At 49.8% G+C, this 19,055-nt stretch overlaps 1 protein-coding gene across 4 annotated transcripts; it reads right to left on the reverse strand.

Annotated features, from left to right (window-relative positions):
* Positions 1-2,318: 2,318 nt before the first annotated feature.
* Tyw3 (tRNA-yW synthesizing protein 3 homolog) lies at positions 2,319-19,045 on the reverse strand. 4 transcript variants are annotated; one of them, XM_051165800.1, is made up of 6 exons: positions 18,801-19,045; positions 16,460-16,540; positions 14,404-14,502; positions 10,622-10,693; positions 7,961-8,094; positions 2,320-2,781 (listed from the first exon to the last, which is right to left on the reverse strand). In XM_051165800.1, exons 1-6 carry the CDS (start codon positions 18,972-18,974, stop codon positions 2,568-2,570), a joined length of 774 nt encoding a protein of 257 aa, XP_051021757.1. In that variant the 5' UTR covers positions 18,975-19,045; the 3' UTR covers positions 2,320-2,567. The 4 variants fall into 4 exon arrangements, with proteins under 4 accessions (XP_051021760.1, XP_051021757.1, XP_051021759.1 ...); XM_051165802.1 differs by lacking the exon at positions 16,460-16,540; XM_051165801.1 differs by lacking the exon at positions 10,622-10,693.
* Positions 19,046-19,055: the final 10 nt, after the last annotated feature.

Below are 19,055 nucleotides of genomic sequence, written 5' to 3' on the forward strand. Positions count from 1 at the left end.
CTCAGCAGGCCCAATTTCTGTCTTTCCTCCTTTTGGAATACTCAGGCAATAACTTGTGCAGCGTGGAGGATTCAAACCCTGGGAGTGAACGGCTGCCCAGGCCCAGGCTAAAACCCGCGTGCACAGCATTGCAGCGCAGGTGCTCTCCCTCCCCACGACGCCTGCACTGCTACCTTAGGGCTCCTGTTTACCTGTTTTGCCGCCCCTTCCACCTGCTTGCCAGGCAGATCATTCAGCATTTACTCAGCCATTTCAAAGCTGTGCCCCAGACCGTCTAAGCTGTGGGTTTCCTTACCCTCCCCAATACCCTACCAGGCAGGGGAGCTGCACAGGGTTATGTTTACTGGGCGGCTGCACAGCTTCAAGGGTGCCATGGCTGTGCAAGGCTCGAGCCACAGAGCAGCACGTGGCACCAGGCCTTCCTGCCACGCCCTTTGCCAGAGCACCAACACAGCAGTGTAATGATGGTAGACAGTTGCAGAGGCGCCTGCTCATCCAAAGGAACCCACAGGGCAGGCCTGCTACAGCCTCTGGGCACATGACTTTTTTTTTCACCAAGTCTTGAGTCTGTTATCAGTAGGTTCTAAGAGTGCTGAGTTGGCTCTGTTGGATGCCCTTAGGTGACTGTCCTGGCTCACCTCCATCTCCAGCCTGCCAGCGTTGGAACCACCCACGACTTAAAAGACGTGTTTATGTTAAGCAAATCACACTGTTGAAATCTCTGTGGGCAACTGTACTTAGGTGATCGCATCCACACCCAAACACATACGGACATACACAAATGAAAGTAAAAACAAATGTGTTCCAGGAACCAGACAGACAAGGATGGGCTTGTGATGGCTAATTTTGTTTATTTGATGAGCTTAGGAATCACCCAGGAGATGTACCTCTGGTGTCACAGACCACAGTGAATTTTCAGAGAGGTTTAACTGAGGAGATCCATCCTGATGTGGGTGACACTATGCCATGGGTTGGAGTCCCAGAAAGAGAAGGGAGCCGAGGACCAGTGTTCATGCCTCTCTGAGCTTCCGGACTATGGATGCTGTTGGAGCTTGGTCTGGTGTGCTTTGATGCTAATTACTACTTGCTGTCTCTGTGTCCCACCTGTGCCTTGACTAAGGGGCTAACCTGTTTGAGCAATAAAAGCCATCACACCTGGGCGGGGCAAATGGATAGGCATGGCTAAGGTTCCAGGGCTTGGGGAAAGAGAATTTTGGGATGAGGGGAGACCAGAGAAGAGGAGAGGAAGGAGGCTGGGTTAGGTGGAGGAGAAGCACATGGCTGGTGTGGATGGAGACTCGGCCCAGATGATGATAATTAGCAAGTATTTGGGATTATGGATGGGAGGTAGCTTGATAGAAATTATTAGAAGCAGATGGCATGGGATTGGGGCAGGTACTCCATACCTGCCCCACTATGGGAAGTAGTTTAGGGGATTAATATCTGCCCTGCCCCAAGTTAACTAAGGTTATTTAAAAATATAACAGGTGTCTGTGTCTTGATGTATTGCTAGCAGATTCGAAAATACTGCTGTAATAATAATTATAGGCATAATAATAAACATTATTAGGCCATACTGGTAAAATAACTGCACAAGGATGCAATATGATAGCTGCCTCAAGCTCCCGGTGCCAAAGCTAGAGATGCTCTCTGCTCCCATGACGCTGCAACTGTACGACGTCACCTGTGTTGTCAATTAGCACAACTGATAATGCTGCAAGGACCACTGCTGGTCCATGCTCAAACGTTCTCTCTGGTCCACTCAACCCTGACGTGTGAAAACAGCAGGTGCTAGAGTTGGTGCAGGAGAACTGGGAACCCAGGGAATGTAACTCATCTGCTACAGGAGCTCTGGGGCTTCTGACCCTAGCGGAGCTCTGACGTCAGAACTCGAGCCTGGGGCTTCTGACCTTAGAGGAGCTCTGACGTCAGAACTCGAGCCTTGGGCTTCCAACCCTTCAAGTTGTCACAGGTCATGTGCTCTGCTTTTCTGGGGTGTCTGCATATTGGGGATTATTCCCAAGCAAGCTTAGACAAAGCTATGCCCACGTGTCTCAGACGCTGCCAGTAGCAAACTCTGGTGATGAGAGACAAAGTAGAAAAAAGGCTCATGTATTTTCCTGAACAAAATGCCAAAATGTGTATCAGTTAGCTTTATCCACAATGCCAATGGGGGAGGACACTCGTCCATAGCAAGAAATACAAACTCTGACCTTTCCTTAAAAAGCTGGGAACTAGGGTGAGGTCTCTGTCCCCATAGTTCCCACTCAAATACTCAGGCTGCTGAGGCTCCCTCAGAAGGGAATTCATGCTGATTTTCCTATTTCACACAAACAGACCAGGAGGCTATGAGTTTATTTGTGGAGTGCCTCCGAATGTGTTTACAAGAGCAGTTTTCAGAGAGCAAACGTAGACAACGCTATGCTGAAAAGCCATTCACATCTATGTTTCTCTAAAATAGAGAGAAGCTAACTCGTGGCTCCTGAAGGGTGGATGCGCTCGGCAAACCATGACACTCTTGTAAAGAGCAGCCTCTTCGCGTACCAGACACGACTCGGTGCCAGGACTTAGTCATCTCCCTGGAAGAGCGTGGCTGTGAGTTCCAGGCCGCCGTCCTCTGCAAGCTCCTTTTCGCTGTCTTGAGTAGCGGGAAGGTCATGCCGTTTTCCTTGGTTCCTTTCATTCTTGTGAGTAAAACGTGGATTATTTTTCTCTTTGATCCTGGAACATGGGTTTGAAATGGCCTCTCTTTCCATAGCATGTTGTAGGCAGTTATAAAACCTGTGAAGAATTAACTGCAGTTACATATATGAGTATTCGGAAACAAGTGACTGAAACATGCCAGGACTGATCTATTTTTAAGTATGACAATGTCACCTTCATCACTGCTCTTTAAGAACGGCACCAACAAGTGAAGCCAGCCACCCAGCCGCCCATTTCTAGTTGACTGCTGTTTCCGTCTCTGTATGCCGCTTCCCTTCTTGCTCTGGTTCAGCTTCCCCATCACAGGATCTTCGCATAAGACCCAGCCCGGGCCGTGCTGGAGGCTCCCATTAGCCATACTTCTAACCACACTAGTGAATTAGCAACCCGCCCACGGGAGCCCAGTGACTCTAAGACCATCTCGCACTGCTCACCACTGGCTGGCCAGAACTGCAGTGCCCACATGATTGCCTTCTGAGGCTCAACATCAGGACAGGTAATAAAAGAGAAGCAGAGGGAAGGCTTCACAACAATCTAAAACGCTTCCGCCCTAAAGACACTGCTGATACCGAGAAAGACGCCCCAGACCATGGACAGGGTCTGCCGACCGCACACCTGTTGAGCATGCAGCGCGTAGAAGGAGCCCTGCATCTCAGAGCAGGACAATCCAAGTAAAGCCTGGACAAGAGCCTTGAACAGACATGTGTAAGGACAACAGGTAGACGGTCAACAGAGAGCGCACACGCTGACCACCACTGAAGCCACAGCGCACACGCTGAGCCTCTACAGAGGGGTCCTCACACTAGCCTCCTGCTGTCTGCAAGGACAGAGCTCTGAGTTCTCAGGGCTGAGAACAATGCAAGCTGTGCAGCTCTCGCGTGAGGCAGGGTGTGGCTCTCCAGAAGTTAAATGTAGATGGGCCATGCTCCTCTAGTTCTGAGTACACAGCCAAGGTACCCAGAAGTGGGAGCTGGGTGTGTGTCTGGAGAGCGATCCTCAGAGTGGCATCCCCACAGGTGCAAGGTGTCAACAACGCAGCTGTCCATCAACAGTGACAGGGAAACCAAACAAGGGATCTGAATGTTACCAGTTTATAAAAGAAAAGTGACTGATGCATGCTGCAGAACAGCTGAGCCCTCAGGTGCAGCAGCTGGTCAGGGAACACAGCTCAGTGGTAGGCTGCCTTTGGGGCATGCATAAGGCCATGGTTCAGTCCCCCTGCCCCCCATCACAGCAGAGTACACAACAGGACTCCACAACAGGACAAACTGCATGACTTCATTGCAACAGGTAGCCAGAGTCAAATTCACACACACAGAATGGGGTGTTCAGAGGGTTCAGTTTCTGTCAGGATGATGAAGGCTCTGGAGAGAGATGGTGGTGATGGCCACTAATGATGTGACTGTACGTAATGCCATTGGTTAAGATGGTAAAGGTCTGTTACACATATTTTACCACAGTAAAATGTGTGAAAAGATCAACCACTAGAAACAGACTCAGTCACTTTGCCTTCCTCATTTCTTTATTTGTAACATTATATGCCAGTATATTCAGCCCTTTATTCTCTTATATTTAATATTTTATTACACAGTTGATGAAAAGAAGAAGGTTAATGTCTTTCTTCTCAGTGCTACATGGTTTCATCCGATCCAGGTCCTGACCTCGTACTAGCAGGCAGAGAAGCCCTTCCTCTTGTAGGCAGAGGCCGACCTACAAGCTTCAAGTTTTCCACCTGGAAATCGTTATGTATCAAGTATCTATGAATTCTGTCAGTCCGTGTCTCTTCCAGGCTCCAAACTGGCTCTTTACAAAGCAGGCCACGCTCCCAGGACTGTCCTGCCTGGCTCCAGATGCTGTGGGGTCTCAGCTGTTCTCCTGGCTGAGTCACTACCCACAGAGATGCAGCCATTTTCCACAAACATGAACGTGACCTTCAACTATTAAAAATATTTTAGGGTTTGAGGAGATGGCTCAATGGGTCACAGTGCTTGCTGCACAAGCATCAGGACCAACTTCAGATCCCAGCACCCATATAAAAGGCTCGTGAGTGGTCTGCGAGGCTGTGGCCACAGCCCTGTGAGAGGAGAGACGGGGGCTGCTAAGACTTTCTGCCACCATCCCAGCTCCAGGTTTAGTGAGGAGGCCTGTGTCAAGAGGATAAGGTGAAGAGTGACAAGGCAGGACACAGGGCTTCATATACATAGGCACACTTGCACACATGTACAGATACCATATACACACACACACATGCACACACATATCACACAAACATACACCTGTACACATGTGCAGATACACACATGTCACATACATATGCAAGTTTGTACACAGGTGCACACACTATATACACACACACCATTCTCACACCCATATGTGCACACATGTGACTAGACACTCATGCATGATACCAACACGTTTGCACACCTATACACATGTGCATATGCAATACACACATATATCCCACCTACATATACATATACACACATATAATACCTACACATGCAAATTTTTTTGTTTTGGTTTTTCGAGACAGGGGTTCTCTGTGTAGACCAGGATGGCCTGGAACTCACAGCAATCCAAACGCCTCTGCCTCCCTGTTTGCTGGGATTAAAGGTGTGCACCATATGTGCACTACAAATATTTTTAAGTACTTTAATTCTTAACTTGAATTACTATGCTGCTAAGCTGTCTGTGGTTGATGAGGTATTGTTTATTGGGCTAAGATTTCCCAATTCTGTCTGCTGTCTGAACCATGAACCTGGTGCATGTGAGGTGTGCCCCCTGAACTCACTCACCCTCATGAACCTGGTCCATGTGAGGTGTGCCCCTGTATTCACCCTCATGAACCTGGTCCATGTGAGGTGTGCCCCCTGTATTCACCCTCATGAACCTGGTCCATGTGAGGTGTGCCCCCTGTATTCACACTCATGAACCTGGTCCATGTGAGGTGTGCCCCCTGTATTCACACTCATGAACCTGGTCCATGTGAGGTGTGCCCCCTGTATTCACACTCATGAACCTGGTCCATGTGAGGTGTGCCCCCTGTATTCACACTCATGAACCTGGTCCATGTCAGGTGTGCCCCCTTGCATTTACTCTCATGAACCTTGTCCATGTCAAGTGTGCCCCCCTGTATTCACCCTCATGAACCTGGTCCATGTGAAGTGTGCCCCCTGTATTCACCCTCATGAACCTGGTCCATGTGAAGTGTGCCCCCCTGTATTCACCCTCATGAACCTGGTCCATGTGAAGTGTGCCCCCTGTATTCACACTCATCAACCTGGTCCATGTGAGGTGTGCCTCCTGTACTCAGCCTCGTGCCTAAAGCCTTCGCTCTTGTAGGACCAGAAGTTCTGTGTGTGCGTCTTGCTGATGCAGACAGCTCCCAGAGGAGTGCTAATGTGCGCGCACTCTCTGAATCCACACGCAGTCTTGTAATCAGGATCTTAAGATACTTTTCCCCTGTCTTTAATTTTTCCCTGATTTTCTGTGATGAGCCTGCTCTCTTGATAGGGGCATGCAGACTATCATCTCAAAACACATTTTTGAGTCAATGAGTTTAGGTCGTAATTTGATTTTGTGGTTGGTGAGCGTGGCTCAATTAGCTTCACCAGGTGTATAGTTAGTTGATCTTGGGCTAAGTTTATAATCTTGTTGAAATTCAGGGCAGAAAATAAAGAAATTGAGCTGCTGCTTCCTGCACTCCTCCCACAAACAGCCCCAGTGGAGTAACCCTGGCAGGTAGAGACGTGGAGGTGGTAGTGAGTGTCCGTGCGGCTCACGTCTGCAGTCCGGTAGGCAGCCAGGCAGGGCAGGTGCCAGCTGCTTTCCTAAAAGCTTCATTTTAGTTAGAACATCCACACTTTGTGGCCAAGATTTACGATCAATTTCCCTAAACCAGGATGTGTCTGCTGTGGTGCTGAGACGGCCGCTGTGCATAAGAAATGAGCTTCCCCGTTTCTGACCTGGGTCAGGTCACACAGCTTCCCAGGGGAGGCATCATCATTGGTTCTAAGAATTCTAGGCCACAGGGTCAGGAGTGACAGAAAGGAAGGGCTCCCTTGTTCTGAGAGCCCAGAGCAGCAGGGAGGCCCACCACACGGTACATGCTGTTTAAGGAGCTGAGCACCTGTTCTTTGAGGTAGCATTCCCCAGGTCAGAGGTGACACAATCAGTCTACAGTGCCCTGGTAGAACCAGGCAGAGTGATTTGGTGGCTAAGGGTTGAGCCCGGGCCTTTTCTCTTAGCTGCAGTTGGACATCGCTAGGAAGCTACGGGTTTCAGGCAGAGATCCGCTTAGATGAGAGTCCGCTATACTGTCTGCATCCCACTCTGAGACCAGCTTGAGCGGCTGTTACTCAGGTCTTGAATAAAGAGTGAGGCAATGAAGACAGAATAAAAATGACTGACAAGATATTTAGGCAGTGACGCAATGTGAGATTGCCAAAGGGGGGGGGGGATAGAAGCTATATCAAATGTCCATCACTCTGTAAGTCAGAAATGTGCAGCATGGGCTGGTGAGCCACAGTGAGGCTCAGTGGATAACAGCACTTGCCACACAAGCCTGATGGCCTGACCTTGATCACTGACACCAATGCCGTCCACAAAGCTGTCACCTGACCTCCACAGCAGTGTGCTTTAGGATTGGGATGCGTGTGCCCGCATATACACGCACGCACATGTGTATACACACGCACACACACACAGATACAGCTTGCTTAGATGACTTCAGTGGCACTATGTGCACACATGGAAGGCAGCACTTACAGCATTTACTCTGTTAAAAGAGAACTGTGTGCTAGTGCATTTGCCAGGAGGCACAGTGGAGGAAGAAGAGTATAAATATGTGAATTACGGCCTAATCTCCTTCCCAGTTGGCCAACAAGGCACTTCCAGATTTGCCCCAACAGCTGGGTGCTGAGCGAGCCCCGCGACTGAGACAGATCAGACTGACATCCAGGGCAATGTGCACAAGTTCCCTTCAACCTCTGTTCCCATAGCCATTGGACTCTCTCTTCAGCAGTGTTCCTGGTGGCCACACAGCTAGCTGTGTTTGCCCAGCCTCCCTTGGCCATCTCTGAGTGCCCAACATCATGTACGCTATAACCCATGATGACCTCACCATCGGCCTCTTCTCCACACGAGGGCTAAGATTACACAAGCAGCTGGGATTCTAAGCTTAAAAGAATATGTGTCCTCATTTTCAATAATGATATAAGCATGTATGAATAGCATGGGAATAAATAATTAACGGTACCTTCCAATTCTTTTCTTGTTCTCCTCCATTTTCTTATTTGCTATAGTTAACAGGAACTCAATATATTCCTCTGTCACCATCAGTTTTCCCTTATGGCTTAAAGGAACTTCCAGTCCATGTGTACTACGGACAGCCTAGAACAGACAGCAGGTCGCAGTCAGGGCTCAGCTGGCACAGTTAACATCCATTATGGCACATGGGCCCTGGGTTCCATTAGCCAAGCTCAAGCCCAACAAAGGAGATGAAATAGCCTTCATATCACGGACAGCTTCTTCTTGAGAAGGACGTTACACATCCGTGTCAGAGAGGCAGACGGTGTCAGAGAGCTCAGTAGCTTTGTACAGTGTCCATTCCACTATGGCCTAGCACGCTTCAGCTCACAAATTAAATGAAACATCAACAGAGGCCACAAGGACAAGGCTGAGTCTCTTCAAGCATCTGCTGGAGCTGAGTTTGAGGAGACGTGCAGCACAGCCCTGAGTAGGCAGAGGACCAGCATGGCAGCAAACGCCCTGCGAACCCCAGTTGTACCGAGAATAGAAACTTACATACTGGATTTTGATGGAGTATCCCTGTGGCTGAGACAGCCCAAAGGGAGCGCAGCCCGGTCCCTGACTCCAAGAGCTCACAAACAGCCAGACAGAATCACAGTGTAACCAGGGTGTTACCACAGAAGAAGCATATGCAGCCATGTACACACACACCCACACACACCCACACACACACACACACACACACACACACGTGAAAAATACCACTAACATGACAGATGTCCTCGTCAAGTCTGGGGCTGAGATCCACACCACAGCCAATGTTTGAATGGAACTTCCAGGGACAAGGATAATTTCATCAGACATAAAAACTGAGAGGGGAGGTACTAGCCAGAGCAATGGTAGTACAGTTCCACATGGCTGGTGCACACACTCATACACAACACATACCTGGTACACACACACATGCATGTACATACACATATGCACGCAAACATACCAGGTACACAAACACATACTCATGCACACACACAGACACAACACATACCTGGTACACACACACACACACACACACACACTCACACACACATACACACACCAGATATACAAAAACATGCCCATGCACATACACACATACAGACACAACACATACCCGGTATACCCACACACCCACACACCCACCCTCCCACACACACACCACACATATGCTGAGTATCAGAGAAAAGCTTGGGAGCCTACACCATTGTAAAGTAGAGATTCGGACAATACTAGCTGGAACTGGACAGGCTGGACAAGACCTGTCAGAAATCCATCTGAGATGATCTTACAGATGAGGAAATGGATGCTGACTGCTGGCTCAGGCACAGGGCGCAGGCCTGGCTGGCAGAGGCATACAGACAGATATGATTCGACCAGTGGCTGAATGGAACAAGGGGAAGGAGAAGCAGAGGACTGAGGGAGAGGCAGAGGACCGAGGGAGAGGCAGAGGACTGAGGGAGAGGCAGAGGACCGAGGGAGAGGCAGAGGACCGAGGGAGAGGCAGAGGACCGAGGGAGAGGCAGAGGACTGAGGGAGAGGCAGAGGACCGAGGGAGAGGCAGAGGACCGAGGGAGAGGCAGAGGACTGAGGGAGAGGCAGAGGACCGAGGGAGAGGCAGAGGACCGAGGGAGAGGCAGAGGACCGAGGGAGAGGCAGAGGACCGAGGGAGAGGCAGAGGACCGAGGGAGAGGCAGAGGACCGAGGGAGAAGCAGAGGACTGAGGGAGAGGCGGAGGACTGAGGGAGAGGCGGAGGACTGAGGGAGAGGTGGAGGACTGAGGGAGAGGCAGGGGACTGAGGGAGAGGCAGAGGACTGTCCATGCTTCCCCTTGGAGCAGACATGTGGAGGGAAGGCTTTGACTGACTGTTTAGCCATGCTTCCCAAGTGCTCTGTAAGCCACCTCTACTCAGGAAATGGGCTATGTGTTAAAAACAGAAAGTCGAGGAAGCTAGACCACCAGGAATCTGACACTTCAAATACAGTATGTACTGTGCAAACAGCAAACACCACGGGAGATCAAAATCAGGCAAAATCACCACGGACTGGGTTGGCCAGGAAAGGATGTAGGATTTAAGGACCTTGGGACCGTCTAGACTGATGGCTGCCAAATTTTCTCTATGAAGAGACAGATAACAAATACCCTTGATTTTGCAGATCACACAGTATCCTGTTACTACTCAATTCTGAGGCAGTGAGATAAAACAAGCTGCATTCAATCACTGATCAGAGGGTAGAGTGGACAACAGAGACCAAAGCACTGAGGAGCTCACACAAGGTTATAAAGTATAGCTGAGGTCAGGAGGTTATCAGTACGAATGACTTGATGCCTGTGAGACTCTCTACATGGCCCAGCCACACTTATCCATTCCATCATCCCTTCATGACTCAGGATGAGGCCAGGAGAGCAAGGAATCAGGTTCAAAGTTAGTAGAGAGGACAGCATAAAACAAGGCCTCAAGTAGAAACCAGAACCCTGGACTTCCTGTCTAGGGAGGAGCCTGCCACTGACAGTCTGGGGAGCAGAAGACAGGAAGGCACTCTGAGAAGGCAGCAGGGAAAGGCAGGAGTGCTAGCAGATGGCCCAGCGACCTAGAGCATGTCAGACAAAACTTTCCTGCTGATGGCACCTTACCAGCATGGTCTTCCCTCGCTTTCCCACGGTGATGCCGGAGTTCCTGAAGCCAGAGTCAACTGCTACTGAATGCTGTAAAAAAACACGACACCCTGGGTTCTGGTTTGCCAACTAGCCAGACCTGCAGGTATGTCCCATAAGTGGCAGGAACAGGTAAGTCCAAGACCTTTAGTGCGTTTGGCTGTGTGGGCTATGCCTGTCACACATACCCCAAGAGCAGGTCTGGAAATGTCACCGAGAGGTAAAAGCAATGATCGTGAACTAAAGAAGATGTCAGACAGAAGCAAGCTTTAGACAAATAGTGCCTTCCCTAAGGAAGGACGAAGTCCCCTCGGCATCCTTCCACTCCTAAAGAAAGCCGCGGCGTGTTACGGGACACGCACTGGTGGGCTGAACATGCTGGACCTATGGAGACGCTCAGGTATCCAACTGGCCTCTAAAGGGCACAGGCCTTTCCTCGGCTCGGCAGTTCTTGACTCGGTATGGTTTTATCCTTCAGGGGCACTGTGCAGTGACAGGAGATCCTGGTGGTCGCCAGGCTGTCACAATTAGAGGGCGGTGGTAGTGGTGTTGACGTTGATGCACACGGGGTAGTTCCGCTAGGGATGCCACCAGAGTATTCTGGGGTACAAAGAACAGACATACAAGGCACAATTGGCTTCACATGTCAGAAGTACAGACATTGAGAATTTGCTAGAGTGGCTCTCCTTTTGAGATGTCATCAGTTCCCTGTGTAGGGTACCATGTGTGTTGTGTATGATTGTGTTGATGTGTCCCATTTCCAGTTCAGATCACTCGTCCACAGCAGACTCTATCTTTTAAAAACTCATTTCTCGCTCAGCCAGGCTTGACATAGGGAACCACCATCCATCCAACGTCTCAGGCTCCAAGGAGAGCTTGCCTCAGCGTTTCACCCCTCTACCCCACATACCATCCCTGCGTTCCCTTGGCTCTCTTCTCTCAGGCTGTTCAAGTCCCAACAACCCCCATGGACTTCTGTAGGAGTCTGTTTTCATCCCAGCTCTTTAACCCTCCCTACAGGGCAGCCACAGGGAGTCCAAAGACTACACCACAAGGTAGAATGTTCTACATGACTGAGTTCCTGCCTTCTATTCCAGTTTTGTCTGGCTTCCTTTTTGTTCTCCAAATACTCAAAAGCCTTTCTTGACAGTGGTCTCTGTGTTTCTACCTTTCAGGCCTTTCCCTCTGTCTGGCCTCCTCTGTGCTGGTTTCTCAGGTGTCTTGTTCCCATTCGGTGCTGTCTTTTCAGGGAAGCTTCCCAGCTGCCTGTTTATGCACTTTCCATTGCTCTACAGCACAGTGCCCTGACCACGCCCTCAACAGCCAATGAGAAACTGTTTGTCTTCTTACTGCTTGTCTCCCTCCCCTGGAATAAATACACACTCTGGGGAGACAATACGGCCTTTTCTACTTTTCTATAGTACTCAAAAGGCTGGACAGCACTGAGTGGGCTCCTGGAGGTCTGTGTCTCTACTGCACCCTGCACTGTGCGTTAGATCCCTACTGCAGCTCTGGGCCAGGAGAGTGCACCAGGCACCACTGCGATCAGTGATGGCAGCTAGACCTGGGATGGAAATGGGGAGGTAGACTCAGCAGCGAGATGAGAAGAAGACAGATCCAACTCGAGGGGAAACAAAGTCAGAGGCTGCGGAGCACGCTGCGAGGGCACCTCGAAGGTCTTCAGTTTCCCTTCACTTTCCCACAGAGATGCTTCTGGGTGCAGGGCTTTAAACGGTAGACATTGGCACCTCTCCACTGTGTAACCTCGGTCCAGTTTACACCCTGGGGCAGGTGCCTACACAAACAACCTCGTTTTGGTGTTAAGAGTTGAACTGGCCTTCAAGGCGTCAGTGATGTGCCAACCCCATGGACAACATTTCAGAAAGGACTTTATGTTGGTAATGTTGCATGGGGTCATCAGGGTGGGGACTGAAGCAACAGGGCTGATGTCCCTATAAGAGATGCCAGTGGAGTGCGTTCACAGAGGAAAGGCCTTGGGAGGACAAGGGGGAGACGTGGCTGTCTGTAAGGCACACAGAGATGTCTCAGGAGAAACCAACCTGCTGACCCATGACCTTTTGACTTCCAGCACGGGAAAAAATATCCTTTGTTTTAAATATTCCCTATGTGTTATATTATTGTGGTGTCCCTGACAGACAGGCACCCAGACTAAAATGCATGTCTCCCATCCAGACACTTGGTCTCTGGTACGGCCGCTCAATCCCCACAGGACTGACTTCTCGCACTGCCCTCTTGAAGACGACACCTGGCCTCAGGTGCTAAGGCCTGACTGGAAACTTACTCCTTCACTCCTGCTCTCCTTCACAGGCTGTCTGATCCCCGACAGCATCATTCTGTTAGCCCAGGAGCTGAAACAAATTTGACTGTCACCCTCTCATGTTCTTTGGTGTCATCTCAGGCCATTCCACCGCATCCACAGAGGCCACTATTGCTGGGTCCTGCCTACACACTGCAACTAGCCTTTAGCTGAAAAAGCAACGTGACCATTTCATTGTGGCCTACAGGCCTGACATTTCCGGCCCCCTCCCTCTCCCTCCCTGTCCTCCTGCCCTCTATGCCCTGCCCCTTCTGCTCTGTGAACACACCAAGCCCTTTCTGATCTCGGAAACTCTGACTTAGGAACATTCCAATCTGCTGAGATTAGAAACTATTGTTTCCCAGCTTTAGGCCTAACTCTTTGAATTCTTTTTTAGTCTTAGCACCAGGAACTTATTTCAGAGAAGATTGTGAGCGAGGTGCTCACACACAGTTCTACCCAGATGCTCTGTGACACATGGGGAGTGAGCGAGGTGCGCACACACAGTTCTACCCAGATGCTCTGTGACACATGGGGAGTGAGCGAGGTGCTCACACACAGTTCTACCCAGATGCTCTGTGACACATGGGGAGTGAGCGAGGTGCGCACACACAGTTGCTCACTCCCAGATGCTCTGTGACACATGGGGAGTGAGCGAGGTGCGCACACACAGTTGCTCACACCCAGATGCTCTGTGACACATGGGGAGTGAGCGAGGTGCCCACACACAGCTCTACCCAGATGCTCTGTGACACATGGGGAGTGAGCGAGGTGCGCACACCCAGATGCTCTGTGACACATGGGGAGTGAGCGAGGTGCGCACACACAGTTCTACCCAGATGCTCTGTGACACATGGGGAGTGAGCGAGGTGCGCACACACAGTTGCTCACACCCAGATGCTCTGTGACACATGGGGAGTGAGCGAGGTGCGCACACACAGTTGCTCACACCCAGATGCTCTGTGACACATGGGGAGTGAGCGAGGTGCGCACACACAGCTCTGCCCAGATGCTCTGTGACACATGGGGAGTGAGCGAGGTGCGCACACACAGCTCTGCCCAGATGCTCTGTGACACATGGGGAGTGCTCTCACTAAATTATACTTGTAATGAGACAACCCGCATGTCAGCAAGTAAAAGGTGTGAACCAACAGGTAGATCTCCGACATGCAGCTCACAGAGTTCCCTTTTAGAACTCAGCCAGAAAACCAGACACAGGCTGGTGACTCCACATGCAAGGTGCTGAGGAAGACAGCAGCCATGTGTGGGATGTGTTTTACTTTCCCAGAGATAAACAGGAGTCCCGGGCCCTAACACATGACATAAATAGCTAGAACAATCAACCATTAAATCAAAACATTAGCTGAATAAGGCACTGTCAAATCACTTAAACGGTGGCTTACAGCTTAAAGTCAATCCTACCCACAGAGGCACAAAGTCTTACCAGGAGCTGTGCGTCCTGCAGTGTCCGGCATTGCACATGGAGGATAAATGGTTCAAACTTCAAAACAGCATCGCTGGTTGTGCCATTCAGAGCTGCCATCTGAGGGAGCAAAGGTCAGCATGAGGCACGGCTGCCCCGCCCTCTCCTGACAACCCACTTCCTCCTACCCACCCACCTTCTGCTTTCCTAGAGACTGCCTCTCACTAAGCACATGCTGTCTGTAATACCTGTTTCTTCAGCTTTCTTGGCATTCTTTTATTAAACACATTATGATTTGCTTATTTTGTTTAAAATTTTTCTTACATGTATTTATTTTTTCGGGTACAGTGGGACATGTGTGCTATGGAGCCTACTGAGGTCAAGGGACAGTTACTTTGGCTCTCTCCTTTTACCACATAGAGACCAACTAAGGTCATCAGGCCTGGCAGCAAATGCCTTTATCCACCGAGCTACCTCATCAGCACTATTTGCTTATTTCTTAAAATATTTGATTTCTCATCTTCCCATGAATCTAAGCCTTCTTGACTCTTTCCAGCTGTGCCATTGCCAACAACAGTAAGCCACTGTTTGATGTAAGCCCTCAGCAGGCTGCTCTTCACGGTATGTAGTACAAAACACTGGCACCTGGAGCTGGTACATGCTTGAAACAGAGGCATGGGCATGAAGGCCTCAGCTGGGCCTGATGCCTCCTCACTGTGCAGAGGAACTGCACGCTGCATGAAGGACGGAGCCCAGGTATCACACGGAGAACTTAGAGATGGTCAGTTCTTCCCTGCTCCCTCCGTACTGGGCACACAGCACTTTCCTTGAATGCTGTATCTATTGTGCAGATGCCACAGGGGCAGCGTCAGGTCCCTTTATTGAAGGACAAAGTGGACACTGTCCCACAACGTGCTCCTCAGCTGCACTGCAGTCTTATCACGCAGGGAGTCTGCTGCCCCACAACGTCCTCCTCAGCCGCACTGCAGTGTTATCATGCAGGGAGCCTGGTGCCCCACAACGGGATGGGTGTGCTGCCCTTTCTATGCCAGGGCCTGGATCTTTCCCCACCTTGTTCTTGCTCTAAGTAAACATTATACGATGGGAGCCTGTCATGTGCTGTTTGTTCTTAGCAACTCCAAGTTATGAACCAGTCTCTTTCCTGAGTGGCCTTCTGGCCTTGCTTGCCCTCATAGTACAGTATAAACAGGTACACAGTAGACACGCAGTACTATAACTGAGCAACAATTCACATTTCTGTCGGCCTGGCACTCGTGGGCAGCACCCTTCTACCTTCCTGCCATTGATTTTAGTGAACTGTCGATCCTGACCCTGTCATTCTCCACTCTCCCTGTCAATCAGAAGCCTCCACTGCCTGGCTGTGCTACCTACTGGCAAAAGCAGCTAATCTAGCATGAAGCACCTCGTCCATGAATGTGGGGAAAAGGAAGTCTTTTTCTGCTTGGATTGCAGGCAGTGCCCCCTCGCTGCTACAGAGCAAGTGCAGGCAGCAGGAACACACAGCCTGTTCCCAGAAACACAGACAGAGGGAGCCCTCCACATGGAAGACGAGAATACCCGACCCAGCCAAGCCTCGCTCTCACCTCTGTCCTTTCATCTTTTCTGCACAGGCTGGGACTGGGCTTCTAGGACCAGGAAGGAAGGTTCTGCTAACACAGACTTCCCATGCTCACCGGACACTGCAGACAGCTGAGCACAGCTGTGAGGGTGTCCAGAGCTGACCTGGAAAAGGACAGCCTGAAGGTGGCCACAGAGAGAGGGCAAGTCCCTTCATCTTGTATAATTTGCTCTACATGCAAAGCTATTAAATAATAGAACTGAAATGAAAGACTTGGATGCGATGCACCAAATGCCCAAACTCTCTGCTACTGAGAGGGCAGAGGGGCAGGTGCATGGGCACTTCCACTCCATCACTCCTGACCACCCAACGGGGCTGCTGTAGCTTTCTCAGCTTCATAATTTCCGGTCACTACAATTACACAAGGGAATATTCTATTTTTCCCACACATATCTAAACTGGATTTTTAAAGTTTACTTTTTAAATATTAAAACTTACCACATCATCTTTTACACAAGGTTTGTGTGTGACCAGTAGCCAGCAACAGTGCTGTTTCTGAACCCCAGAACCATTTGTGCTCTAAAAACAGACAATTTAATTATATCATTTAACAAAATAAGCACATTGCATTATATAATATGATGAGCATTCTTAAATCAGTATTCATAAAAATTACTAAAAATAATACATTCTGGGTTAAGATAACCTACAAGAAAAATCAACTCAATAACTTAGGACTTGAATGGTAAAAGTACTCAAATTTCTTCAGAAACACGGCCATGTCTTTTGCTTGCTTCTGTGCTTGTGTGGTGCTGGGGATGAAACCCAAGGCCTCAGGAATGCTGCTGAGCACACGCACCACGGGGTTACATGCCCGTCTGGCCGTGTGTTTGCTAGAAGAAAAGGACAATGAGGGGCTTTCATGCTAGCAGCCTCCGAGGGGGCACCTTCTATAGAACAGCCTGCGTAGTGCATAAGCCCTGCATGTGCTGATGCCGGTGATAGGCACTCTTGTGAACATTTTCCTCATCACTATGGAAACACCTTGCGATCTCTATATTAGACTGTATATGCGAAGAAGATGGGACCAGTGTGACTGAGCCTGTTTATCTGCAAATTGTAACAGCTAAACACAACTCCTTCCCTCGGATACTGGAAAGTGAAAGTAAGAAAGCACATGCAGGGAGATGACTGTGTCAGCAGCTCTGGAGGACTCCGCCACCGGCCTTGGAAGCGCGCCCCTGAAAGGACTGGTTTCCATATGAGATTTGACTAACTTGTATTTGGCCTTGTTCTGGCTGCCACAGACCTTGGAGCCAAAAGAGTGCTTACCCTTAACACATTCACAGAATCTAACACCATGATTTGGGACCAGCTCTCTCTGTTTTACCTTGTTTCTCATATCCTGAGTTTTCACATTTCCTTCTTTCCCAATAAGGCAGAGTAACAAGTAAATACCATCAAAGAATTAGATACATAAACTAAGAGGTTCAGAGAGATCCTGAGACAGTTCAGAGTGAACAGCTACTACTGAGTGAGTGCTGTCCTGTCTGCATCTCTCTGCGTATCCAGGAGAAGATTGGAGCTTGGGGACTCATGCCTCAGGTATGTGGATATAGGGGAAGCCTTGCAGGAGAACAGCTAGGATCACAGGTTCAAGGCCTCCTTGCTCTATGGAATGTATTCAAGGCCAGCCCACAGAACTTCGACAGACCCTGTTTTAGAAGGTTAAAAACAGCAGGGGCGGCTGGAGAGATTACTCAGGGGTAGAGTCTCTGCTGAGCACGTGTGAGGCATAAGTTCAGCTCTTAGCACTGCCACTCCTGGATGAAGACCAGGAGCAGAAAAAGGTAACTAAAGGTCAAATAGAGGGCAGTTCAATGTGGCAATCAGTTAAAATGAGGTTAGCGTTGAAGGGCACAGCACAATATAAATTTGCATTTCCTGAAGTAAGAAATGTGCTACAACGTTCTGGCATAGATGTTTAGCCAAGAAAATCCTGATTTAAAAGGTATATATATATATACATGTGTTGTGTAACATGGTTTGGAGGAGAAAAATTAAGTGTTTCAGAGACTCATCAGGAATGTTCTGAACAAACACAGATGGGGCAGTGGCGTGGGCAGCTAGCTTGTGAACAGAAAGCCTGCGCTGAGACCTCGAGTGATAGAACGCAAACGTGAACAGGCCTTGCAGATATGAGACTTCAATAAACGATTAACCAAGCTGGACCTAAAAACTGTGCCCATGCATGTGCGGTCTTCGAGGCTCTAGATACAATAACAGTAATAAAATGAATACCAGCCAACTTGTAATGAGTAGTGGTGTGGGCCAGGCAAGAAAATGCTGGAGATAAATCCTATTTCGTTCACACAAAGCCCTATGCAACAAATGTCGTCTAGTTATCGCCAGTTCCTGTGACAGGAAGAGGATGACAGAATGTAAATTTCCTAACAGTCAATACTTCCTATAACTGGCTAGAGTGCTGAGCCTGAAGCTTCATCTTCTACATGTCCTGTTGGGAAAACAGGCGGCCAGGGCTGCAATAATGGAGTGGGCCACTAGGAGGAGGCAGGGACCCCTTAACCTTAGCGAGCCCACCTATATATAGAGTGACAAGCGACAGCTAAGCGCTGTTCAAGGGAGGATGGGCGTGAGACTAAATTCCTCTAGCGTCCCGTAAACCTAATTTTCTAGCTGTTGCCACTTAACTAGGTCACCATCACTTGGGGGCGGGTGGGTTGTTGGCACCACAGCACCGACTGTAAAGGGCCCGGGTGGGTGACAAACTCCGCTTTGGAAGCCCAGGCAACCGAGGTCGCGCCCCGCACGGCCTCACCCCGTCCAGGAGGAGGATGCGGCCTGCGCAGGAGCTGGTGGTGAAAAACTCGTCCCGCGAATTCAGGAGCTCCACAACCTCCACCGCGCCCTCGTCCACGCTGCCTTTCCGGCTGAGGTCCGCCTTGCTCAGGCTCTGCGTCTTCCATCGGCCGAACTCCGCGCTGCGGTCCATGCGAACGACGTCGGAGCCGGCAATCCCGGGGCTTTGGGAGTCGCCTCTTCTTCATCATGGGCGCAGCCATATTGCCGCCAC

The sequence above is a fragment of the Acomys russatus genome, chromosome 23 (assembly GCF_903995435.1).
Source record: "Acomys russatus chromosome 23, mAcoRus1.1, whole genome shotgun sequence".
NCBI lineage: Eukaryota > Metazoa > Chordata > Mammalia > Rodentia > Muridae > Acomys > Acomys russatus.

What these genes read in the sequence shown, in the direction of transcription:
- Tyw3 (XM_051165800.1), bottom strand. Translation starts at nt 18,974, where the DNA reads ATGGACCGCAGCGCGGAGTTCGGCCGATGGAAGACGCAGAGCCTGAGC. An exon ending in GCATCCTCCTCCTGGACGGG is followed by an intron (nt 16,541 to 18,800) that starts GTGAGGCCGTGC and finishes GTCTGTTTTTAG; the next exon opens with AGCACAAATGGTTCTGGGGT. An exon ending in CTTGTGTAAAAGATGATGTG is followed by an intron (nt 14,503 to 16,459) that starts GTAAGTTTTAAT and finishes TTGCTCCCTCAG; the next exon opens with ATGGCAGCTCTGAATGGCAC.